Here is a 26,951-nt window from a genome sequence, read left to right on the forward strand (position 1 = left end):
GGGAGAGAGAAAAGTAAGAAGGAAGGAAGGAAAGAAGGAAGGAAAGAAGGGAGGAAGGAAGGAAGGAAAAACGGCAGCCTTAGAAAAGACTTACCTCCCCCTTATGAAAATAAGGAAGACATGCAGAAAGAGTCTCTCCTTTCAAGGCTCAGGGAACACTGCAGAAGAGGGGCAGAAGGAATGTAAGCGCCACATGCAGTGAACAAATAAAAGGAACAGTATCCTCTATTCACTTCAGGGCTGTTACACATTTGAACTCAGTAATTTCGACAGCATGCACAAGCCACACGCAAGCTCAACCCCAACCAAATTCCAGCACAGAGAGGGGAAGTGGACACAAAGTCCACCCTTAGCTGAGCAACTATTGGCAGCTGAGAAAGGGAGAGTCAGCTTCTCTGAGTGTTGTTGCCTCTGGGTAAGGTGACCCAAAGAAAGACCACAATACCCAAATATATCTGAGCAGAAAAGCAACATCATGGGCTAAAACAAGGGACAAATTCAGGTGGGTAAGAAAGGGGGGGATGCCTGGGAGTAGTTGGGTGGAGATGGGGGCAAATAGGATTAAAACATATTGTATGAAATTCATACACACACACACACACATACACACACTAAATTACTGTAAGTTACTAAACCAGAATATATCTAACTGCATTCTAAACATTTGGCCTTATAGCCACAGATAAGTGTAGTCTGCATCAAGGAAAAGTCTCTTTGAAACAGAGACCATTATAGAAAACCACAACCAATCAAAACACAGAGCTGTGGAGCACTCTTAATGGATACATCTACAAAGCAACTTCTGTGCCGAAGGCTTAAGGAACATTGCAGAAGAGGGGGTAGAACTATGGTAAGAGCCAGAGAATCAGGGAGCTGGTTGTGAGATTGTGTCTCCTAGGAATGCCAGAAACAATACCCATAATGTCTCACCAACATGAGTGCTTAATATGAGCTAACAAGGACAACAACAGGGATGCCAAAGCCTGGGGAAAGATCACAAGGCCTAAACCCTACACAAAGAAATACAAGCAACTAAAGAATACTGAGAGTGAGAGAAATACTCTTTCTTAAGAAAGTGTACACTAGGGGGCTGGAGAGATGGCTCAACGGTTAAGAGCTCTGACTGCTCTTCCAAAGGTCGTGAGTTCAAATCCCAGCAACCACATGATGGCTCACAAGCATCCGTAATGAAATCTGATGCTCTCTTCTGGGGTATCTGAAGTCAGCTACAGTGTACTTACATAAAATAAATAAATCAATCTTAAAAAAAGAAAGGAAAAAGAAAAGAAAAAAAGAAAGTGTACACTAACTGGTGCACTATCAATATCAAATGGTCAGCTCTGAAAACAGATACAATTAAAAATAAATAGATTTAGGTGGTTATATATAGAAATATACATATCAACAATTAATGAAAAAAATGCTATGAATTTGAAAGATAGCAAAGGTGGGGCAGTGTAGAAAGGTTTGAAGAGAGGATAGGGAAGAGGAAAATTATTTAATTGTAATATAATCTCAAAAATAAGTTTTTTAAAAAGAAAACACCATAAAAGGAGACAGACTAACGTGTGTGTGTATGTGTGTGTGTGTATGTGTACATCGATCCATCCATCTAAAATAAGATACATAAAAATGTAAAGTAAGGATCTGTGAAAGTAGCTCGTTTGTAGAGTGCTTGTTACCATGTACAAAGCCCTGGGTTCAATTACCAGCGCTGCATAAATTAGGCATGATGGTACATCCCCCCTATTATCCCTACTACCTGGATGGCAGAGGCAGGGGGGCTATAAGTACACTGTTATCCTTGTCTATATTGTAATTTACTGTAAATTAGAAGCCAGTGTACATTGGACACAGTCTCAAAAAATATATATGTATGTATATATAAACATATATTATATTTAAAGATCTGAAGAAGAGACAGCTTGCAATACAATGTCAGCAGGGGACTTAACTCTCCACAATGCACAAATCATCCAGACAGAAAATTAATGAACATTAGGCTTGAACAACACATTAGACCCAAGGGAACAATAGATAAACAATATTCCATCTATTAAGAGAATACACACAATTCTCCAACTCCCATGGAATAGTCCCTAAGACAAATTACATCAGGGTAAAAAATAAGCATTTGCCAATTTTAGAATAATGGATTTAAATCAAGAAGGATCTGTCTCAGCCACAGAGATAAGAAACTGGCAATCAATAATAGAGCAAGTTTTGGAAAATTCGAATACCAGAATTTTAAGATTGCTGCTGAGCAACCAATGGGTCAATGAAGAAATTAAAAGGGAAATTTAAAAATAACAAGGCAAACTAAAATGAAAACACAACAAACTTAAAACTTATGGGACAGAAAAAAAATCCTAAGAACAAACTTATAGCAATAAATATCTACACAAAGAAGAAAAGGAAAACAAATAAAAAGTTGGATGTGGAGACTTGGAAGACAGTTTAATCCATAAACAACTAAACATTGCTTTTTAGGAGCAAATATATTTATTTGATATATTAAGTACAAGGTCAGCAGAAGAAAATAATAGCGATCAGGACACAAATGATTCTGGAACACTCCCTGTTAAGATTATCTGTGAATTGAAACTATTTTAATAAATTACAGTGAATGCTTCTTACAAAAATACAAGCATGAGCAGAGGCTAGAAACTATGAAAGAAAACCAACAGAACAAAACCGAGATGTTGACAAGATAAAGAAAATAAATAAAACTTCAGATTGATTAATTTATAAAGGGAGAAGACTCAAAACCAGAGGTAAAATTGACAGCATCATCAAAGGGTTGTAAGAAAGACTATTGTCTACAGTTAAATGCCTAGTAGAAATGGCTAACCTCCTAAGCACACTTAACACACTAACCCATGAACAAACCTGAGCACAAAAATTATAGCTAATAAGAAGACTGACGAGGTTAAAAAAACCCACATCCTATCAAAAGGAAAGCCCAGGCTGTTCACTAGCTTCATTGCTGAACTTGTCCAAATATCCAAAAGTAAACTAATGCTAATCCTTCATAAGAGAGTTAGGGAGTAATTGTAGACTCTCAACAAAACAGCATTACCCTGCCCAATACCAAAGCCAAATACATTTCAAGAAAAGTACAGATGAATATCACTAATAAACATAAAAGTAAAACTCCTGGACAAAATATTGGAACCCAAGTTCAAGATTAGCCACGAAAATCATAGAAGTAAGTACCTTGGGAAGTAGGGGAGGCTCAACATACACACATTCATAGATAGGATACATCATCTTGCCAGATGGAAAGTCAAATATAACCACTGGACCATCTTTTTAGATAAGGAAACCACATCTGACAAAATTCAACACCCTTTCAAGAAACAAGTTCTTGTCAAAATAGACATGGGAGGAATTCATCACAACATAGTAAAGCACATCTATGGTAAAACCATGGCTACAATATAGTTGACAGGAGTGAAAACCTTCTGGTACCATCTGGAACAACATGAGGTTTCCATTCTTGTCACATGTATCCAGCACTGTACTGGAAGTCCTTGTCAGAGCATTTAGTCAGGAGAAAGAAACAAAAGACATCCAAAGACATATTCTTCAAAGGAAGAACTGAAGTTGTTGCTATTTGCTAAGAACATAAAGTTATACCTAGAAAACTCTAAAACCACCACCAAAACCAAATGCTAAAAAGTAATAAAAAAAAAAATTCAAAGTTGCAGGATACAAAGTCACCTTGTAGAAATTTGTAGTATAGAGATGAGAAGGCAGAGGCAAAGTTTGGCTGCCTAACATGTACAAAGTCTTGGGTTCTAGCCCATACACACAATGAAAGAAAAACATCTACGGTGTTTCTATATGCTAACAATGATCTATCAAAATGAAAGGAAGGAAACAAACTTTTTACTGACTGAAGAGACAGCTCATAGATTTAGAAGAAAAAAGTTACATCCACTAACAGCTTAATGATGCTCAAAATATATAACCAATAGCAACAAAAGCAACAAAACAAAGAGAAGTAAAGAGGGAGGGAAGAGGAAGGAAAGGAAACAAGAAGAAAATTTAAAAGATGAGGAGAAAGTAAAAAGAATTTGAGAAAGAGAAAAGGAGAAGAGGGAAACAACTCAGACCCAGATGGGTCCGACAACCCTCGGGGAAGGGCACTGGGGGATGGGAGGTGAGGGTCATAGGATCAGGGTGTGGGACCTAGGGCCCGGTTCCTACTTCAGAGTCTTGGTTGAAAATCTGGGTCTAGAGCAGGTCAGACTCAGACGGGGAACAGCATATAACCAGAGCTTCAGTAGGTGGGGAGATGAGGCCCTGGATGTCATAAAGTTTTAGTGAAGTTCCAAGCAGCCTAGTGAGAAGTGCCAGGAATAAAGGTTCAATCTTAGATGACCCAAGGCTACCCCTTAACCAAGTGTGGTGGTTTGAATATGCTTGGCCCAGGGAGTGGCACTATTAGTAGATGTGGCCTTGCTGGAGGAAGTGTTTCACTGTAGGGGGTGGGTTTTGAGATTTTCTTCCTAGATGCCTAGAAATCAGTTTTCTAGCATATGCCTTCAGAACAAGCTGTAGGATCTCAGCTTCTCTAGTGCCATGCCTGCCTAGAGGCTGCCATGATTCCTGCCATGGTAATAATAGACTGAACCTCAGAATCTGTAAGCTAGCCTCAATTAAATGTTTTCCCTTATAAGAGTTGCTTTGGTGATGGTATCTCTTTACAGCAATGGAAACTCTAACTAAGACACCAAGTTATTTGAATTATCTATCAAAACGTGATAAGCATTCCCCAACGATTTTCTAGTGACCAGAGGAAAGAACAAGTGTGCAAAAATCCATGGTTAGATAGCAGATGAGTTCAACAATTACATATGCCTAACCTCTAATTATACAATCATATCACAACCTTAAGGTCCCAACACCATAAAGATTTCTTCTACTTAAAACAGAAGAAGTAGCCAGGCGGTGGTGGTGCACGCCTTTAATCCCAGCATTTGGGAGGCAGAGGCAGAAGGATTTCTGAGTTCGAGGCCGGCCTGGTCTACAGAGTGAGTTCTAGGACAGTCGAGGCTACACAGAGAAACCTTGTCTCGAAACCCCCCCCCAAAAAAAGAAGAAGTAGTGTTCTAGGTACAGAAATTTCAAACATCTAAATAAAAATAATGAAACTTGGATATAGTGATTTAGTTTTTCCTTTAGATTAGCTTAAAAATGGCAAACATCAAGCAAGTAGAATTGCAAATTTCTCAACATAAAAACTTAATGTGAAATAACAGTTATAAAAACTTTTAATAGAGACTGAACAGAAAAATTGCTTTTTGGGGGAGGGGGGGTCGATACAGGGTTACTCTGTGTAGTCCTGGCTGTCCTGGAATTCACACTGTAGACCAGGCTGGCCTCGAACTCAGAAATCCGCCTGCCTCTGCCTCCCAAGTGTTGGGATTAAAGTGCGCCACCACTGTCCAGGGAAAAATTGCATTTTATTCTTTATCTAACATTCAGTGGTGAATGAAAAGATATTCAAGGAAAACGGGTCATGCAACTAACTTAGTCATAAAAAATGTAAAGAAAACTCAGCGTCTGTAACAAAAAGAAAAAGATCCAAGCTTCTTTTGGCACCATAAAACTTCTTTTCAAAATTATTCAATGGAATCTTTCCATCTATAAAAAGAGTTTAAAGTCTTCAACCCACTCAGTCCATAAAAAATGATCTCTCAGTGAGCTCGAAGGCAGTAGTGCTACCAAGTTAAACAACAGAGTCAAATCAGATTTATCTTGGAGGAAGAATGACATTCTTCACAAAACTTGCAATTTCTAGTAACATTGGCAAGCTCTAAAAGCAATGTGGAAGGGAAGAATTTAAAATAATGCCCTTACCTTAACTCTTACACAAGCAATCCATCTTACAATAAAGGGAAAAAAAAATATCTACCATTGAAACGTCTGCTTTGAAAGCTTTAGACTTCCTTCTATGTTTCTTTTATGAAAATCTCTAGTTCCTTTCCAGTATTCCCATCTTCTGGTCACACACGCTAAGTAAAACTCTGCGAAAAAAATTTTGTGGACAGGGTGGTGGTGGTGCACACCTTTAATCCTAGCCTTCGGGAGGCAGAGGTAGATAGAATTCAAGGACAGCCTGGTCTACAGAGTGAATTCCAAGACAGCCGGGGCTACAGAAAGAAACCGCATAAAAAAATAAATAAATAAAATAAAATAAAATAAAATAAAATAAAATAAAATAAAACAAAACAAAAATCTATGAATCTCTGGGCTGGAGAGATGGCAGACTAGGTAAAGACACTTTGGCATAAGCCTGATAACCCGAGTATGATCTCCAGAACTCATTTAGGGGGGAAGAAGAAAAAAGACTACAAGTTAACCTTTGAACTCCACAAGTATGCGTGGTATATGTACCCATACATACATATCATGCATATGTGTGTGCACACAAAAACACACATAATAAGAAATTTTTTAAATTAAAAGCACTTCCTGTGACTCTGCTGATGCTATCCCCCCTACTCCCTAAGGTGCCTGCAGAATGCTTAAGATTGGTAAAGCATAGCTTTCGGCACATCTGTGAGGGTACTTACAGAGTCGTAACAAAGGGAGGAAGACCCACCCTAAACACTGGGCATATCACCGAATAGACTGGGTGTCTAGATGGATACCAAGGAGGCAGCCAGCCATGACAATTCAAACATTTCTTCTTTGCTTCCAGACTGCCACTAGGTAAACAGCTATCCTCTGCTACGACTTTTTCTGTTGCTATATGTCCAGAGACCCCAAAACAATGCAGAAGGCCAACTATGGACTGAACCCTCTGAAACCATGAACACAAATAAAGCTTACCCCCTTCTAATAGTTTCTCTTAGATATCAGTCATGATAGGAAACCCTGACTGACATGTCCCCACATCCACAAGTGGAAATCCTCTAAATCCTCCTTACTATGTGCCAGGTACAACAACACAGACGTCTTACAGAGACAGTAACTGGCTCATGTTTGAATCTCTTTTTTTTTTTTTTTTCTTGATGCAGGGTTTCTCTCTATATTCCTGGCTGTCCTAGAGCTTGGTATATATATAGACCACACTGGACTCTACCTGTCTCTGCCTCCCAAATGCTGGGATTAAAGTCATGTGCTACCATGCCCAGTAATACATGTTTGAATCTTTAACAGGGCTTAGCAAACTCCAAAGCATGCAACCAAAAATTATTTCCTCAAAAAATTGAAAAGATATAAAATTAGAACTTTCAGGAAGTAGTATTAAACACAGTTCTCAGTTTAAATAGTTCAATATTTCAAAGAGCTCCAATTAAAATATTAAAAGTTCTTTCTTAGAATAGAATATTAGTATATGGAATTAAGATATACTGATCGATGATATGAGTGGCAGAGAATTTTAGTTTGTAGTTGTAAAATATCTCTCATTTCAAACAGGCCTGGTGTGGTGGGTGGTGTGGGTCTGAAATCTCAGGTCTGTGGTGGCTACAGCAGGATATGAACTGCCTGCTGAGGCTAAACATCCTGGGCTACAAATCAAGACTGTCAGACAAAGCAAGACAAAGAGAGATCTGGGATGCAGACGACTGAGTATCTGCCCGTTCATGTGTTGAAAAACATTTATGGAGAGCTATTGTTCTGTTAGCTTTTGTTATCTAACACCCCAAAAGTCACTCTCGTTACCATAGCAGCAAGCACTTATTCCACATCATTTCTACATTGAAAGATTAAGTCTTGTGATACTCTTCCCCCAATCAAAACTCTTGAGACTACTGTTCCAGTTGACCTCTGATACATGGACTTTTGATACACTAAGAAGAAAATAGTTATGCCATGCCCAGACTCCTGACTCAGAGATAATGTACGTTGTTTTAAAGTGCTAAGCTAGCAGTCGTCTGCTATGAAACAACAGAAAACCAATACAATTTCCCCTTTTATATTTCAGTCTGGTCCCTAATATTGCTCTGAAGGAAACTTTAATATAGATGCTCTTTGACTGTTACATGGTCAGTGTTAATCTCGATTGAAAGGACAGTATATTTGATAAATTTAATCACTATGATATGTGCTTGAGGAAGTACACTCTGATCTTTCAAGTAAACTATAAGAACATTATAAAACTCAACTGAAAAAAATGTATTTTTCTCAAAAATAAAATTAGGATTTACAAATTCAGCTCCAATACATAAAAAAGTCATCACCTCCTGCCTTATAAGAAAAAAAGTTAAACAAATGAAAAAAAAACAATAATTTCTAGTGGACACCAATTGGGAAATAAGGTCACAGAGCTAATTGCCATCCTGAAACTAAGGAAAAGGCCCATACAGAGAACTGCCATTGAGCTGTGGTTAGTAGGGCACTAAACTAAAACCATAAGCTGACAGGAACAACCGAAAGATGACTTTGAGAAACTGCTGGCGACAAATGTAGACTAAAAGCAAGAAGCTCTGGGGGCTATAGTCTGGGAAGGCGCTCACATTTTTGAAGCTATTACTTCCAGGAACCCCACAGCTCTGAAAATAAAGAGCCAAGAAAAATCTTCCTGTTCCTGGCAAGAAAAGGGGAAAGAAACCATTTTAAAATAGGCTCAGAGTATCCCCCAAAACTAAGGGCAGTCTACTAGTAAGGGAGACTAAGCTTCACCCAGCATGAGAGAGGGAAAATAAAGTCCAACTTCCTCCAGACGTCCTGTGCCATCTAACAGAACACTGAAACACTTGGAAGGTTATAGCACGGGCTCATGGTCCAAGTAAAAGGTCGGATGATGCTCCTCTTCCCTAAGTCTTTGTTCCCTACGCCCACCACGGGAACAGGGCCCCAGAGTAACAGCTCTGAGCTACTGCCACAAGACTGAATCTTAAGAGTCCATTTTAGGACTGGGGAAATGGTTCCCTGGGAGTGTACAGCACATGTGAGATCCTGGATCAAGGGACTTTACAGAGAAACTCAAGTCCACACTAAGAATTGAAAAGCAGCCAGGAGACAGAGGTAGGTAGATCTCTCAGAATTTGAGGCCAGCTTGATCTATGAGGAAAATTCCAGGACTGCCAGGGCTACATGATGAGACCTTCTTGAAAACAAACAAACCTTCAAACCCCCCGCCCCAGAACAACCACAAAAACAAAGAAAAACTTAAAGAGTAAATTTAATAGGCAGCGTAAGTTAATTTAGTCTGGAATTATTCTGATTTCTATAACAGTAATATACAATTATGTGGGACAGAACAAAGCTAGTTGAACTGAAGCCTTCACATATTACTGAAAATAATTAGTATTAATATAAACTGTTTCATTAAATTTTAAGGTGATATAGTCACATGCACATGTGCCTGAGTGTGCATACCCACAAACATACACACATACATACACACAAACTAATAAAACAAAAAAAAAACCCAAAGGTTTAGACAGGTGGTGGTGGCATATGGCTTCAGTACCAGTATTTGGGAAGCAGAGAAGTAGGCAGACCTCTGTGAGTTTGAGGCAAGCCTGGTCTACAGAGTGAGTTCAAGGATGAGCAGGGATACATAGTGAGACCCTGTCTCAAAAAACAAACAACCCAGCTGGGCAGTGGTGGCGCACGCCTTTAATCCCAGCACTTGGGAGGCAGAGGCAGGCGGATTTCTGAGTTTGAGGCCAGCCTGGTCTACAGAGTGAGTTCCAGGACAGCTAGGGCTACACAGAGAAACCCTGTCTTGAAAAAAAATCCTAAAAATAAAACAAACAACCAACCAAACAAACAAGCTCAAGGGTTTGAGAATGGGTACATGCCTCCTCTCCCAGCATCTGGGAAGCTGAGTCAGAGGCCTGGCCTAAGAAGAGACAAAACTATATAGATAGTTGCAACTGATCAGAATTACACAAAGAAAGCAAATCTTAAATAAACAAAGAAAGACAAGGGAATCAAAATGGCACATTAGAAAAATTTACCTTGCCTAGCAGTGCTGGTGTCCTCCTTTGATCCTAGCACTCAGGAGGGAGAGGGAGGTGGATCTCTGAGTCTTAGAACAGCTAGTACTGTTCTCAAACAAACAGTAAGAAAAGCTTGCCCAGCACACTAGAGGATAGCTAGTTAGCACAAAAGGTAGTAATGGAGGAAAGAAGGAAAAAGGAACAAAGAAAACAAGGAGCAATTGGTGTCATCAACGCCCAAGACAGATTTGGAGAATTAGATTTAAAAAAATTCAAACTATACAATGTTTACAAAAGATACATTTAATGTTCAAAATACAAATACACTGAAATTAGGCAAGGACTCTCCTACTGTGCTATATAGCCACAGTCTTTAACAAGTTGAAAGACTAAAGCATCATTCAGCCACTAAAAATACATTCACATTCTACCACAAAGAACCCGGCAAACATGCTAAGTCAAGAATCTAACCACATAAGGTCACATGCTATATTTTATATCTATATGCAAATGCCAAAGAAGGCAGTTCTGTTAAAGCAGAAAACAGGTGAGTATTTACAGGAATAGAAGGTGGAATTAGAACCACTAATGATTGTAAGGAATTTCTTTTTGTAGTAAGAAAAAATATTTTGTAATTAGATACTGGTGATGGCTCACAATTTTGTGACGGTATTAGTAATTATTGAGTTCTACACTTTATTTTTCAGATTTATTCTTCTGTATAGGAATGTTTTCCCTACATGCACATCTATGAACCATGTGAGTACCTGGTGTTCATTGAGGTCAGAAGAAGGCATTAGATCCTCTGAAACTTAAGTTACAAATGTTGTGAGCTACCATGTGGGTACTGGAAGCTGAGCCCAGGTCCTCTGCAAGAGCAATAGGTTCTCTTAATCACTGAGACACAGCTCCAGCCTCAAAGACTTATTTTTACATTTATGTGCTTGTGCCTGCATAAGCTGATGTGCACCACATGCATGCCAATGCCTGAAGAGGACAGAGAATCATATTCTCCTGACATAGATGCTGGGAATGGAACCCAGGTCTTTTAAAGAGCAGTAAGCATTTTAACCATTCAACTATCACTCCAGCCCAGAATTCTATACTTTAAACAAGTGAACTACATGGTTAGGACTTCAAATGTAAAAGAATGTTTTAAAAGAAGACTCTGTTAGTTACTTTGTGCAGCTGTGATCAAAATGGCTGAAAGGACAGTTTAAAAAGAAGAATTATTTTGGCGTAGAATTTACAGTTTCAGGAGGTTTAATCCACGTCTGCCTGGTCTCACGCACTTGGGCAGAACACCACGGAAATAGGAATGTGCGGCATGAGAGCTGAAAGGAAACAGAGACAGGAGAGAGGAACCTACTAGGCCCCACCTCCTAATGTTTCATAAACCTACAATTGCATCTCCAACTGGAGACCAACTGTCCAAGACATGTGCCTTTAGGGGAATTTCACTTTGGGATCATAACATTCCTCTCCCATTCCTCAAAGGCTCATGGCTATGTCATAATGCAAAATGCAATTAGTGCATCCCCAAGGGACTGCAGAGTCTTAACAGTTCCAACATTGTTCAAAACTTCAAGTTCAGTTTCCCGAGAGTCAGGTCACACTCTTAGCTACAAGTGTTTATACAAATTTTAAAAGCCAAGTTCCATACTATCAGCATACACAATACTAAGTTAAAATTCATACTACAAATGGAAGGAATCTAGGCATAGGAAGAAAGGATGTGACTTAAACAGGACCGTGAAACCTAGCAAGGCAAATGTTAAAATTTGTAGTTCTTGTATTTGATATGGCCACCCGCTAGGGCTGGTTACACCCATGGCTATCTTTGGAAAATATTTTTGTTCTTTGAATCTCCTAAAATCCTGGAGTTCCCACTATAGCTTAGATTTCACACTCTTATCTGTACATCTCCTCAGAGATTGTTCAAGGGATCCAAGTCTATTCACATTTGCCTTACTTTCCAGGAATTATTTTGAAAGATCGGTGGGTGGAAGAGGTCAGATATAGTGGCTCATGCCTGTAATCCTAGCTTCGGTGAGACAAAGGCAAGAGGATCACAAGTTCAAGGCCAACTTGGGCAAAAACCTGTCTCAAAGGATGTAGTGGGGCCTCACTGGACACTTGCCTACCACGAGTGCTTGGGGTCAATTACCTGCACTACAAGAAAAAGAAAGACAAGTGTAGAAGCCTTCATGACAAAAGGGACTCTAGGTGACCTGAGCATGGCAAACATGGCTCTGGCAGGCCTTGCCCCTCTTCCTGATTCTTTCTTTCTGCCTTGCTAAAAGCCACATTCTTAAAGCTGGACAACAAAGTCTATTCCCTTATTTGTCACTTCCTCCTCCTGCAGCTACCTACCAAGGTCCTGCTATCAAAGTATTGAAGTCCAGCAGTCAAAAGCGCACTTTGGCTCACCTAATTAATATGCTCAATTAAAATCAAGCCCCTCACCCTAACAAAGAGTCCCCCCCACCTTGTGCCTTTATAAACTGCCATTTGCCTTCAGGCCATGTCTGTCTCCTCTCTATTCAGCAGCAGTCCTTTGTCCCACTCTGGGACAAATACTTCTACACCCTGTCCCTTATTCCCTTCCCCGTCTCCCTCATCCTCTATCTCATGGCTTTGTCTCTTATTTCTGCACTTTGGCCCTATGGGGCAAACTTTGTCCCTTTGTGCTGAGAACTTGGTCGTGGGGTGTCCTGAGCCAATACCGATCCTTACAATGACCCTGCACTCTTGCATTTTGTAGTCCTTCAAAATGAGCATCAAATCAGCAACGGAAGTGTCCGCTGCCCGATTGATCGAGCGGTAGCTGCCCTGAGGACCACGAGCGCAGTGGCGTCTGAGCAGCCAGCCGTGCATTCAGCGGAGAAGGTGCTTCCTTGAGCACTGTGCTGTCTTCTAGAGACAAAGTTTCTCAGATGGAGTTGAAATGCCTACTTCCTGGACCGTAGCTACCTTTAGCCTGGTTTACAGTAGGAATCAAGTATCATGTTCTCTTCTCATGAATTTAAATGTATTCATTTTCTGACCAAACTGAGTATTACTCAAACCTTTCTTCTATCTAAAGGCCCCAGGAATAAAAATACCATAGCCTGAAAGCAATTCTATCTTGAAATTTCTTTCACCAAATTAATTTCTCCATTGTTGTTACAATCAGACAGTCTCAGGATGTGAAAAAAAATGTTTAAAAATCATGAACACAATTTAAAAGGTCTCTAGGCCAATTCCCAACAGAGTTCTTGCAGCCATTTCTGCCTATTTCTATTAGGTATTCTGCTCCTTCTGGAATTGCTCATTGAGCTGCTTCCAGATGTCTCCTACAAATCAACTTCAGAAGATAAAGGACCACATGGTCAGATTCAGTCTAAAGCAACCTGGATCTCTGACAGCACTTTTCTACCTTAGTTATGTTTGTGAAGCCATGACTCAAGTGCCGGGAAGGGTGTAAAAGGAGGACTATTTCTTTAGCTCATGGTTCACCAGGCTGCCTGGCTTCATGTGCACGCGCCCCAGCATGATTTCCTTCCTCCAGCTAGCTCCAGTTCCCAAAGACCTCGGGAAATAGTCCTAGTGACAGGAAAATGGGCGCAGCACACGCGCCTGTGACAGACAGACTTCCATTCAAACTGTAACAAGACTGATATAAAAATAATTATTAAAGGGGAAAGCAATTAGTAGGCTTTCTATATTTAGAATATTCAAGGTTTTGATTAAAAACTGATAGTGATCAAAATGAGTAGCTAAGGGAACTAGCTCAAGTTCATGAGTTAATGAAGCATATTTGGTTTCCTGACAGAAGGGATATCTTTACTTAAAACACAAGCCATTGCTATGAATATGACACCAAAATCTCAAAGCTTCTTGAATTCTTATTTTACAAGCCTAAAGGTGAATTCATTTCTAGCATGTCATTTAGCTTTCTACACAGAAAAAAATAACACATAGTGTGGGCCAACTGTACAACTACATGACACAAAAAAATGTATTTAAAAGTAAAATTTACAGCCGGGCGGTGGTGGCGCACGCCTTTAATCCTAGCACTTGGGAGGCAGAGGCAGGCGGATTTCCGAGTTCGAGGCCAGCCTGGTCTACAGAGTGAGTACCGGGACAGCCGGGGCTACAGAGAGAAACCCTGTCTCAAAAAAAAAAAAAAAAAAAAAAAAAAAAAAAAAAAAAAACCAAAAAAAAAAAAGTAAAATTTACAAGTGCAATTGAGTCTTAATCAATATTATAGGCTTAACTTTGATTTTTATTAATTTGGGAGTTGTGTTTATGATGAATGTCAACTTGCCTAGGCCATGAGAAGCCCAGGCAGCTCTGCATGCTTCTGAGGTGCTGTATTCCAGAAACTAGTACTTAAACTGTGAAGCCTTGTAATGCAAAAGCTCTTCCTAAAAGTGGGAAGCACTTACGCTTCAACTACAGCGTAGGGCCATCATGTCTCTCTAGGAGCTTCCTCTTCCTGTTCTATAGCTCTGAAAAACTTTAATATTTTTACTATAATCTTACATGTGTCTTACATCTTAAAATGTGTGACATTTTTAGAATTTTCAGTGGTTAGGAAAAAAAAGGAAAGTACATTAGAGAGTATATTTATGATAAAAGTATCAATGTTAGTATTAGCCAAATAACCTTTTAAAAAAGAGTAAGTAAAAACTGCTTAGAAATATAGGGTGCTTTTTTTTTTTTTTTTTTTTGGTTTTTCGAGACAGGGTTTCTCTGTGTAGCCCTGGCTGTCCTGGAACTCACTCTGTAGACCAGACTGGCCTCGAACTCAAAAATCCACCTGCCTCTGCCTCCCAAGTGCTGGGATTAAAGGTGTGCGCCACCACTGCCCGGCCTATAGAGCTTTTAAATATGACTAAGACAGAAAACGCCAGCAGCCATGTTACAAGCCTGTTTGCAGTAAGACGCAGCTGGGCTGGTGGAGCAAATGGGATGATCCAGTCACTGCCTGCCTCCCATGGAAAGCTAATCCTCAGCATCATCGTCACAGCTCCTGACCTCCCCACTGCTCTCACAGCTCCTGACCTCCCCACTGCTCTCACAGCTCCTGACCTCCCCACTGCTCACAGCTCCTGACCTCCCCACTGCTCACAGCACTATTAGACATGATTTACAACACTGAGTCACAAGGTAAAAGACCAGAATAAAGCCTTGTTAGGTGTTCCAATTGTGTCCCAGCTATGGAATGGTATTCAGTATCAGGATGTTAAGAACGTTCTGAAAAGCTGTCATCAATAGATATTATAGTCCCTAATTAGAAACACTGGCCATTTAAAAACCTTTAATACTATGGCTTCAGTTCTTCCTCATTTTGCTCACTGAACCCCCGCTTGTCTCCAGTGTGTGCTGTACCAAACACTGCATTTCATGAAGGAAGAGACTGCTGGGAATATAAACTACAAAACCGACCTACCTGAAAATGAGGCATGTCAACTCGTATAAACAAGTCTTAGTGTCAGTTTTAAGGCTCAACTTTGAACTACATTTACATGTATAGATTATAATATCAAAAAGCTATTGGTTTTTGTTATTTATCAATGCTGAGACATTAGCTATTTTAATGGAGGATGAGATATATTAGTTTATACACATTTTTAAAGGAAATTTAATTTCTTAAGACTTATCTTAATTTTGATTATATTTATGTGTGGATATGTACACATGACTACAGGTGTTGGTAGTCAGAAAAGGAGGCCAGATTCCCTGAAGTTGGAATTACAGGTGAGTGTAAGCTGCCAGATCTGAATGCTGAGAACCAAACTCCCACTCTGCAACTCTCAGCCATCTCTCCAGCCAGTCCACATACTTTTCTAGAAGTGATAAAAGTATTGCTATATTGTTGGTAAGTAAGGTATATGAACTTTAGTTTATTATTTAACTTTAGTAAGGTATATGAACCTGCCACATAATAAAAAGATCTTGTCCCTAGGTAAGAAAACCTTAAATTCCTTCCAGATAAACACATTGTAATGAAGTTTACAACACAAAGTTTTGTTATATTTGGGCTGACATTTTACAATTTGAAAAAACTTTCTTAAGATATAATTTAAGCCAGGCGGTAATGGTGCATGCTTTTAATACCAGCATTTGGGAGGCAGAGCAGGTGGCTCTCTGTGAGTTGGAGGCCAGCCGGGTCTACAGAGTGAGTTCCAAGACAGCAAAAGTTACAAACCCCAAAAGATATAATTTACATACTAGAAAATACATTCATATTAAGCTTAATGAGTTTTGACAAAAGGCACCTAAAATGACCTACCATAGTTGCAATACAAGACATTTACAAGCCCAGCCCAGGTTTTTACCTCAGCGATGCACTGTACTGTTTCTGTGAGTCTCTTCAGTGAAGCCTGCATCACCTCAGAATGTGACTGTGTCTCTGGACACTAAGCCACTTACAATGAGTTCTTCAGGGTGGATCCTACTCTATTTAACTGATATTCAAAGGTTGAAATTTGAACACTAAGAAATACCAGGGATACTAAAGCACAAAATAAGTTCTGTGTAAGAACCCAGCAAAGGGGAAGCCGCCACAAGTCTAGGACAGACGTTTCTGAATAGAATATACTGGCCAATACCTGATCTTGGGTTTCAAGCCTCCCAAGCTAAAAGAATATACATTTCTGCTATTTAAGTCATCCCATACATGGTATTTTTTGGTACTAAAGCTGGAAAAGAATACATTACTCTGTGTAGTCATTTCCACTATTAGAAAAGGGTTCTATAGAGCTGGGTGGTGGTGGCGCACGCCTTTAATCCCAGCATTCGGGAGGCAGAGACAGGTGGATTTCTGAGTTCGAGGCCAGCCTGGTCTACAGTGTGAGTTCCACGACAGCCAAGACTATACGGAGAAACCCTGTCTCGAAAAACCAAAAAAAAAAAATTATAAAAAAAAAATTAGAAAAGGGTTCTATAAGTTATGGGCTACCTCCATGGTGCCCTCTTCTGCCCTCCTTGGGCACCAGGAACACATGACATGCACAGATACACATGCGGACAAAGCATTCATACACATAAAATAAATCTAAAAAGTCAGGCGGTGACAGCACATGCCTTTAATCCCAGCACTTGGGAGGCAGAGGCAGGTGGATTTCTGAGTTCGAGGCCAGCCTGGTCTACAGAGTGAGTTCCAGGACAGCCAGGGCTATGCAGAGAAACCCTGTCTCCAAAAAAAAAAAAAAAAGTTGATCTTAAACCACCATGGTCCAACGGTACAGTGAAGACAATGGATAAATGTTAGACTAAGAGACTTAAAGGCTGAAAGCTTGGGATGAAGCTCAACGGAACAATACTTGCCTAGCATGCACAAAGCTCTGGGACTGACCCCATACCCCAAAGCATAACGAAGACGTGGGGAGGAGAAAGAATTACAACTACTTCTGGCCAGATACATGAAGTAAAATAATGGGCAACAAAGGACACTTAGATTCACTTACTAAAGTCAAAAACCATACTCCTCTCTCTTACACCTATGAAAATAACAAACTGCCTGTAAGAATAAAAATCGCATAAGAACAGAGTCCTCTTATATAACATATTTTTTAGAACAAAACAAAAAAGGTCTTATCTGTTCCAAGTTATGTTAGAATTTTAAGTGAAACAATAATAAGATAATCAGGCAACAATTATCATAAAGTAACATGATACTGGAGGAATTATAATTAGCTTGTTGTTTCTCACTCTAGGGAATTTATCATGGTAATCCGATATCTTTTTTAGAGGCAAAAGAAAAAAAAGAAAAAGAAACAACCCCCCCCAAAAAAACAATAAACAATTCCCTTACCTTGTAAGATGGCAAAAAGCACAAAATTCCTTGGCTCACAGTCTGGCATACAGATAACAGAAGCATTCCCACTTCATCCTGGAACTCAAATGTTTCAGTATGCTGAAAGGTAGCGCAGAGATTCCGACCCTTAGGGCCTGAGCCAACAGTACCAACCCAAACCTAGAAATGAATATTTTAGTATTAGAGTTGTGTCTAGATAAAACAGGAAAATTAATATTTAATTGGGAGTGATTTATAGAAAAAGATGATCAAATAAACCTAGCAGAAATTTACATTGGAACTAGAAATTTTCTTTAATATCTTTAATTAATTGAATACAATTAGGCTGATGCTGATCCAAAATCAAATTACTGTAACTTTTGAATAATATTGTAATCCTCACAGTAATTACAAAGATATAATCACCAGAAACCCAAGGGATCCCATGCTCTCTTTTGGCCTCTGCAGGCATGGGGCATACTTACACATCCAGGCAAAATACTCGCACACATGCAATTTCAAAAACTGTGTATATGATGGTTAATCTTGGTTATCTGCTTGATTAGATCTGGAATTAACTAATATACAAGCTGCTGTGCACTCCCGTGAAGTCAGATTATTTGAAGCAGGAAGACCCACCCTAAATGTGAATGGCAACTTCTGGTGGCGGCCCAGATTAAAACATATGGTTTTTGCCTGTTTGCCTTCAATCTTGTTGGTGAGTTCATCTATCCTGTTACTGTGGCATTCCATCACTGATATTAAAACCAGGTTCTCTGGGCTTCTAATATAGACCTGAAACCAGCAGCTCTCCAGGAACTCCTAGGCCGTCAGCTCCAGATTGGGACTATGGAGACATCCAGCCTTGTGGACCGAGCAACTCTAGATTCTCCGTGTCTCAGTGTGACATGGCTATTATGAGACTACCTAGACCATATCAGTAAGCCAATCTGTAAATCCTCCTTTAAAATATACATTCATACAGATTAATTACAATGCCAGGAGTTGTTATAGAGAAACAGAATTTTAAGGATGAATTTCTCTAGTGGGCTTGTCATGTCTGAAGGCGGCTAACTAACTCAATGAAACTTAAGTTACTAAAGACTCTGCTGGTTGCGTGGAAAGCCCTAAAAGTAAGTACTATTTAAAGAACTTACTGAGATAAACATGTTTGATATTCCTGATTCACCTCCTGTGAGGAACAAAATATTTAGTAACTCTACACATAACATTTTTGACAGTTTGTAGAAAAACAAGAGAGTAATGATGCTGGCTCGTTGCTTCTTGTATTTTCGGATAAAGTGAAAATGAGGAAGAATAAGTTTGGTGATAAAATTAACTCGTTCCAGATGAGCATAGACAACTGAAAATGTTCTGAGTGTGTCTGGAGGAGAGTCTTCTCTCCCTCAGCCAGAAAGATCAAGTTGTCAAAATCAAATCCAAGGCCTAGTTACAGGGTTGGCAGACTTATGGCCATCCTGAAAGGGTATTGGCAGTTAAAGGGAGGGCACTGGTCAGAAAATAGTGAGCTCCTATAGCTTGGGACAGACACTGAGCCTTCATATACTGATGGGTTCATGTTGCCTGGGGAAATACCCATCCCTCCCAACCCTTAACAGAGGCTGCATCCCACCTCCAACTCTCTGTAGACAATATATTTTCTATCTCCATTGACATCTAGATACACATGTGAAGGAAGAAGGAAAAGAGTGGCAAAGATTATTAAATGCTAATAACCAATGGATATAAACAAATGATGGTAATACAATTATTTCAACTTTTCTTGCATCTATTATTACTATTTTTAATTTTGTATATATTTATGTGTAAGTTCCATGAAGGCCAGAGTATCAGATCCCTTTGGAGTTGGAGTTACAGGCACCTGTGAACCACTACCCAAGGTGGATGCTGGGAACTAAACCTGGGTCCACTGAAAAAGCAGTAAGCATTCTCAACTGCTGAACCGTATCCTCCAGCCTTAAAATTTATAATTTTTCTAAAGAAAAAGTTAAGAAAAATCAATAAACAGAAATCTAAACAAATTTTGGCATAGTCATACAGTGATATATTATGCTGCCTAAAAAGAAAATTTGATGCATGTTGCTGCAGATGAACATTTAAGACATCATCTACAGTATAACAAACCTTCAAAATGTTATGTCAAGTAAAAACAAACAAAATGCCAATCACAAAAAGACAAAGATTCTGCTTATAAATGAAAAAGTTCTTGAGTTTGACTGTACAACAAGTAGCTATATGTAACGTTAAGCTGTGCACTTGAAAGTGGTCAGATGATAATTTATTCTACATGGATATTTTAATTGAGACAAGAGTAATTTTTAAGCTGATGGACAATATTGAAACAATACTCAATTACACCATAATTATTAATTATTATTATGATTCAGTAACAGTCCAGGATAAATGGACCATGTACATTAGGGTAAAACATAATTAGAGTGTAGACTAGCAACCTATGAAAAGAAATTATATTGAATTTGTTAGCCTGCACTTACATGCTTCTAAGCAAGTCAGCATGAAACGCGGAACCTGTGCACTCACTTCGCTACTGCTAATAGCAATGCTTCTCAACAGGCAGATTCTGGCACACTGGAAAGCAAATTCTTAGTTACACAGACTAGAATTATGGGTCCTAATCATCAAATGTCTGTGTTTTCAAGCAACTAAAATGTCCCAAGTAAACCTGTATGCTTGTATGTGTGTATACACATACATACATATATATATATATATTACACATATATAATATATACTATACATGTATATATGTATGCACACACACACACAGAGAACTAGAGCCATGTTAGGCACATAAGTATGAGGTTAAGTAAGTACCTAATCACTTTAAATTACTCATACAAACAAACAGAGCCAGAAGTACTGGCTCAGCATTTGAGAGGTGATGGCAAGAAGATCAGGAGATCCCCCTTGACCACATAGCAAGTTTGACATTAATGTGGACCATAAAAGATGCTATCTACACAAAACAAAACAAAACAAAATAAAATGGTGATTGGGGGATGGTTCACTGATTAAGACTATGTACTGCTCTTTACAAAAGACTTGAGCTTGGTTCTCAGCACCCACATGATCTGGCTCACAACTGCTTGCACCTCTAGTTCCAGGGATTCCTCTTCTGGCCCATGCAGGCATCTGCATGAGCATAGCACATATAAACTCATGAAGGTATACCTACAATATGAATTTTTTCAAAAATGAATAAATAAAATAAGGATATACTACTGTCTAATGGAAAAGAAACATAATTACATGTAGGAACTATAGTAGAAAAGCAAATACTTTCTTGTCTTGAGATCCTGGAGAAAACCCACTGTACTCAAAAGGGGCATTTGAAGCAGTCACTGAATCCAAGGCAATAAAGCTTCCAGGGCAGTGTCAGTACTTCCTCACGGACCCTGTTAGTCTGTTAAGCAGCCAACAAGATTTTCCTTTACTCTAGAACTAACATGAGCCAGGTTGCGGTGGCGCACGCCTTTAATCCCAGCACTTGGGAGGCAGAGGCCAGCCTGGTCTACAGAGTGAGTTCCAGGACAGCCAGGGCTATACAGGGAAACCCTGTCTCAAAAAACCAAAAAAAAAAAAAAAAAAAAAGAAAAAAAACTAACATGAGGATCTCGTATCAGACTTTGCTTATAAGAATTTATGGTATCCTTTAATTTATTTATATGGAATTACACTCAGGTAAAAAGACTTAGAGCATCAATAAGGTAGGGCAAAACAGTTTACCTGTGAGTTACTGATGACATGGTTAGCCTCCAGTTGGATGCTAAATGTGACACCAAGCTCAGATGAAAAGGATTTCAGGGGTGACAGTGTTCCTGATGTTAGAACAATGGTCCGTACTTTGTCATTAATATCTGAAAAGGCCTACAAGGAAACACCAGACAGATGTGATCATCTTAGAAAGCTAAACATAGCCATTTAATTGCTGGTCCTGGTCAAGACAAGTTGCACTTAGGACAGAGTGAGCTTACCACAGCTGGATTTAAGCACCAGAAGTTTAGCACATTAACTCCAATTTTCTGTCGTGAATGTTTCTTATTTTTTGGTACAGCCACGACCCCAGTTTTATCAAAAATAGCAATCTGATTTGTCCAGGAGTAAGTCTGCTGAATAGCAACTTTATAATCATCTGCAAATCTAAATGGAAAGACAATGCTAATTGAACTACAAAACATAAAACATAATGATCAAGCTAGATACATATCAAACCCGGGAACTTTAAAACTCAACAGAGGGTCATGCCTTCCCACAAAAAGAAAATGCTGTCCCCACCACTAGTTAACTCAAGAATTCTGATGTAAACTATGCCATGAAATCACAGAACTCAACAAATTCTTATAAGAAATATTAAAAATCTAACTGGCTAACCTCATTAGCCACTTTCCAATTTTGTTTTAAACATAATGTAAAATAAATTGTGGCAGAACCAGAACTCAACTTCATGCCTTCTAACTTATATCTGCTAAGTAGAAAATAGGAATTATGGTTAAAGAAAGCCATAAAGAAGTTATGCTTTTTTTATTGCGTGAGGAAATAAGGTAATTTTAGTCAAAGTTTTAAAAGTGTTAGCAAATAATTATAAAACTTAAAGATTTTTTTGTTTTGATTTGTATATGTGTGTGAGCACGCATATGACCTCATGAAGAGGTCAGAGGACACCTTGCAAGAACCAGTCAGTTCTACCATGTGTATTCCAGGGATCAAGAACCAGTCAGTTCTACCATGTGTATTCCAGGGATCAAGAACCAGTCAGTTCTACCATGTGTATTTCAGGAATCAAACTTGGGTCTTCAGTCTTTCCCTTCACCACCTTGACCTGCCAAGCCACCTTCCTGGAGCTTCATCTTGTGTTTCTTTTCATGAGGTTACTGAACCAGAGTAGATATTAGCCCATCCCCAACCTGTGTCCCTAAGAGTCTATAGACGGCCCAGGCTTACTCCTGATAAAATATGTTATTCTCAACTATGCTCGCATGGCATTTCACCCCTAACTGCATCTCTAAAGAAGTCAGATCTTTACGTTCAAGTCAGGAACTCAGTAATTGTGAAGAGAATTTTATAAATATGCTCAAATCCCAAAACTATAAAACTCTAAGGTACATTACAAAAAGAGAGTTAAACAAACAAGACTTTGTAACTAAAAAAATTCTGCTCAACTGCAGTAGCTCACATATACAGTCCCTGGGCTCAGGATGGTAAGGCAGGACAATGCAGTTAGGAAAGCCTTGGCTACACAATGAGACCAAAACATTCTCCAAAACAAAAGCAAAAACCAAAACAAAATAATTTCCTTATATTAAAAAAAAGAAGCACTCTTTCTCTCTTCCCTCCTTCAATAAATAACCTCTTTTGTGGGGGGAAAAAAAAGTCAATCAAGATGTAAAAAGACAACTCATAACACAGTAACAGTAAACTATATATCTCACAGAGGATTAGTATTCAATTGCATAAAAAACTATACAAACCAACAATTAACAGAAGAAAGTCAAGGGCTGGTGAAATGGCTCAGTTAGGAGCACTGACTGCTCTTCTAAAGGTTCTGAGTTCAAATCCCAGCAACACACGGTGGTTCACAACCATCTGTAATGAGATCTAACGACCTCTTCTGGAGTGTCTGAAAACAGCTACAGTGTACTTACATATAATAATAAACAAATAAATCCTTAAAAAAGAAAAAAAAGAAAGAAAAGAAAGCCAGGCAATGGTGGCACACACCTTTAATCCTAGCACTTGGGAGGCAGAGCTAGGTGGATTTCTGAGTTCAAGGCCAGCGTGGTCTACAGTTTTTAAAAAAAAAAAAAAATGCAAGTCAAAAACCAACTACTGACTTTAAGTAGATTATTTTTACAAAGAAGGCTTACCTACTGACTAACAGATACACAAAAAGGTTACAGGATTGATAGTCATCAGAAAGTACACATCAAAACCATTCAGAGGAATCACTTGATATCCAATAGGATGGCTATTATTTTTTTTAAAAATGCCCAGAACAAAAGAATGCATGAGCAAGGACATGGAGAGTCAGAACCTTAGACACCGCTAAAGGAAAGGTCAAGCGGTCTAACTGCTGTGCAAAACACCAAGGCATTCCTCAAAGTTAAATGGAACTGTCACATGAGCTTTAGCTCCTCTACCAGGTAAAATGTGTCCATCCAGAGGAAATGAAAGCAGACTCAAACAGCTATCTGGATACAAATCGTCACAGCAGTATTATAAGTAGTAGGCAGAAAACCTAAATAGCTAACCAAGAAAAGACTAACAAAAATGTAGCATATTTGTGTAGTAGAATATTATTCACACATAAAAAAGGAATGAAGTTTGGTATATGCTCTACATAGATGAGCTCTGATAAATTATACCAAACGAAGTAAGTCACAAAGAGACAACAGTAACATGGGGGCGCAACTGCTTATACATGTAAAATCCTTGTTTCCAATGGCAATGATGACTGCAAATGCAGGGGTGTCTATGACACTGGTTAAGAAGGTTCATGTATATTTCACATGATAATTAAATTTTTAAAACACTCAAAAATCCTGAAAGCTGGCAGAACTATAACTTTGAAGAGATAGGTTGGCACAGTGACAGAGGCCTGTAATCCCAGCACTGGGGAGACGAAGGCAGGATAATCAGGAGTTCAAGATCATCCTCTGCTGTATAATGAGTTTGAAGTCAGCCTGGGATACATAAATCCTGTCTTAAAAAAGATAAGCAAAACACACAAGGACTTTTGAATACTGGTAAACACAGATCCTAATTATACTTAAAAGGAACTGAAACTGCTTAAACTTAGCACTGGAGGACTACAAGTTAAAGAAGAGTTAATTAAGTACACTTACTGATTTCAATATTTATTTTCATCAATGAGAAAAAGACACATGTCAATTGTTCTGAGTCTCTGTCAATAACAAACTATACATCTATATAACTGTATGTAACATTTAAGATTTCCTCACTAAGCTAAAAAATACTCATCTGGCTGATTTTTAAATTTTTCATTCATTTTATTTTGTTCACATATATTACAGTATGCATATGGTGGTCAGAAGATAGCCTGTAAAACTGGTTCTCTCCTTCCACTTTTATGTAACTCTGGGGATGGAACTCTGGTTGTGGGCTTATATAAAAAGCACCTTTACCTGCTGAGCCATCTTACTGACCAAAGGCTGAAAAGAAAACACAATAACAAGAACAACAACATCCCAACAAAACAGGCTTACCTGCTATTTTCTCTAAAGAGATAGTCAAGCACCATAAAGAGTCCTTTGAGCATGATTTGAGTTGATGCACTAATAATAGGTATTTGTATTGCCTCCTCTTTACCGTGGATTGATATGGCTTTTTCTTCTTTTTGAAGAACGGCTGAGAGATGTCTCTGTAAGAAATTACTGTATTATTCATAAAGGGGGTAGAGAGGTGAAAGAAGAAAGATCCTTTGCAAAGTATTAATACAAACCAAAATGAAGCAGGTATTCATGAACACAAAAACTCAAGTCACTTTGCATTTCTGCTCTGGCCTCTTTAACTATGATAGCAGTCAGGATGGGACTCCAGGGCTTTCTGCACACTAGGCATTCTATAGCAGACCTACCAAGCCCAGCAATGGAGTTTGGATTTCCATGTCAGCAAATATTCCTCTGAGCCGGACACTTTAATAAAGACATTTAGGAGGATAACTTCTTCAGGCAGCTAGTGTGCTATTGAGTACCTTTCCGAAGGAGTGAACTAAATTTTAAAAGTACCAATGGATTTGAATTAAGTTTTTTTTTCCCCTAAATGCCTGAATTATATATAGGAAATAACTCTGGTAATGAGGCTATCATATGACGAACATATTTTACTAATATTCATTTTTCTTGCTATTGTTTTTGTAGATGAATCCAGGTCTTCAAGAATAGTAGTAAGGACAGGGCATGGTATCAGGAGCCTTGAATCCCAGCACCCGGGAGACAGAGGCAGGTGGATCTCTGAGTTTGAAGCCAGCCTGGTTTACAGTCAAGACTACACAGAGGAACTGTCACAAAAAACAAAACTAAACAACAACAAAAAGACTACTAGGCAGGTACTCTAATGAGTCACACCCCAGGCCTCATAAGTAAAATTTAAATAGTTTAGAAAAACAATAAAAAAGAAAAGAAAACTAAGAGCAGGTGCATTGAAGAGTAAGCATAGGCTGCTATCGGTGACCCAAAAATCCCTCAACCTACAAGTCTTTCCATGAGGAAAAGTAAGAATATGATTAGTGATGAATGAAATGAAGAAGATATAAAATAAAACACACACAAACCACACGTGATAGCACATGCTTGCTCTCCTAGCACCTAGAAAGTGAAGGCAGAAAGCTAGAGAGTTTAGGTTAGTCGGGGTATCTAGCAAGTTTAAGGCCAGACTATAATACAGAAGACAGACCTTAGCTCCAAAAATAAAAACCAAAACATATACAATACTATTAAGTCTTTTAAAAAAAGAAAGAAAAGAAAAGAAAAGGACCAAGGCTGGAACGTCTGCTCAGTGGTTAGAGCACTGGCTGTTCTTATAGAGGACTCAGGTTCAGTTCCCAACACTCATGTGGCAGTTCACAACTGTCTATAACTCCAGTTTCAGGGGGATCTGAAGCCTTCTTCTCACCTCCATGGGCACCAGGTATGCACATGGTACACTTATATATATGCAGGTAAATACTCATATACATAATAAAAATAAATAAATCTTTTTTTTCAGTTCAGAGTATCTTTTTTTATTTTTTATCTATCTTTATTTAAATAAAGATATTTTCTTTATTTACATGTCATATGATATCTCCTTTCCCAGTTTCCCCTTCAAGAAAAAGGAAAAAAAAAATAAAAAAATAAAAACAAAAACAAACCCCTATTCCCCTCTGCCCTCCCCCCCCCATACTCTTCTGCTTACTGGCCCTGGCATTCCCCTACACTGGGGCATAGAACCTTCACAGGACCAAGGGCCTGTCCTCCCATTGATGTCCAATTTGGCCACCCTCTGCTATACATATGCTGCTGGAGCCATTAGTCCCACCATGTGTACTCTTAATAAATCTTAAATAGCCGGGCAGTGGTGGTGCACGCCTTTAATCCCAGCACTTGGGAGGCAGAGGCAGGCAGATTTCTGAGTTCGAGGCTAGCCTGGTCTACAGAGTAAGTTCCAGGACAGCCAGAGCTACACAGAGAAACCCTGTCTTAAAAAAACCAAAATAA

General features: G+C 38.9%; 1 protein-coding gene across 5 annotated transcripts in view; it reads right to left on the bottom strand.

Moving 5' to 3' along the window:
- Window positions 1–26,951, bottom strand: part of Brip1 (BRCA1 interacting protein C-terminal helicase 1) — a 140,867-nt gene that overhangs the window by 59,056 nt on the left and 54,860 nt on the right. For 4 of the 5 annotated variants that reach the window (XM_031351261.1, XM_031351257.1, XM_031351259.1 and 1 more), the window contains exons 11-14: window positions 24,960–25,114; window positions 21,711–21,876; window positions 21,463–21,603; window positions 17,713–17,874 (exon numbers count right to left, since the gene is read on the bottom strand). In XM_031351261.1, the coding sequence (XP_031207121.1) occupies window positions 17,713–17,874; window positions 21,463–21,603; window positions 21,711–21,876; window positions 24,960–25,114 (624 nt within the window). The remainder of the gene's footprint in view (window positions 1–17,712; window positions 17,875–21,462; window positions 21,604–21,710; window positions 21,877–24,959; window positions 25,115–26,951) is intronic. The other variant, XM_031351260.1, reaches the window with a different exon arrangement.

This window comes from Mastomys coucha, unplaced genomic scaffold, assembly GCF_008632895.1.
Source record: "Mastomys coucha isolate ucsf_1 unplaced genomic scaffold, UCSF_Mcou_1 pScaffold5, whole genome shotgun sequence".
Taxonomy (NCBI): domain Eukaryota; kingdom Metazoa; phylum Chordata; class Mammalia; order Rodentia; family Muridae; genus Mastomys; species Mastomys coucha.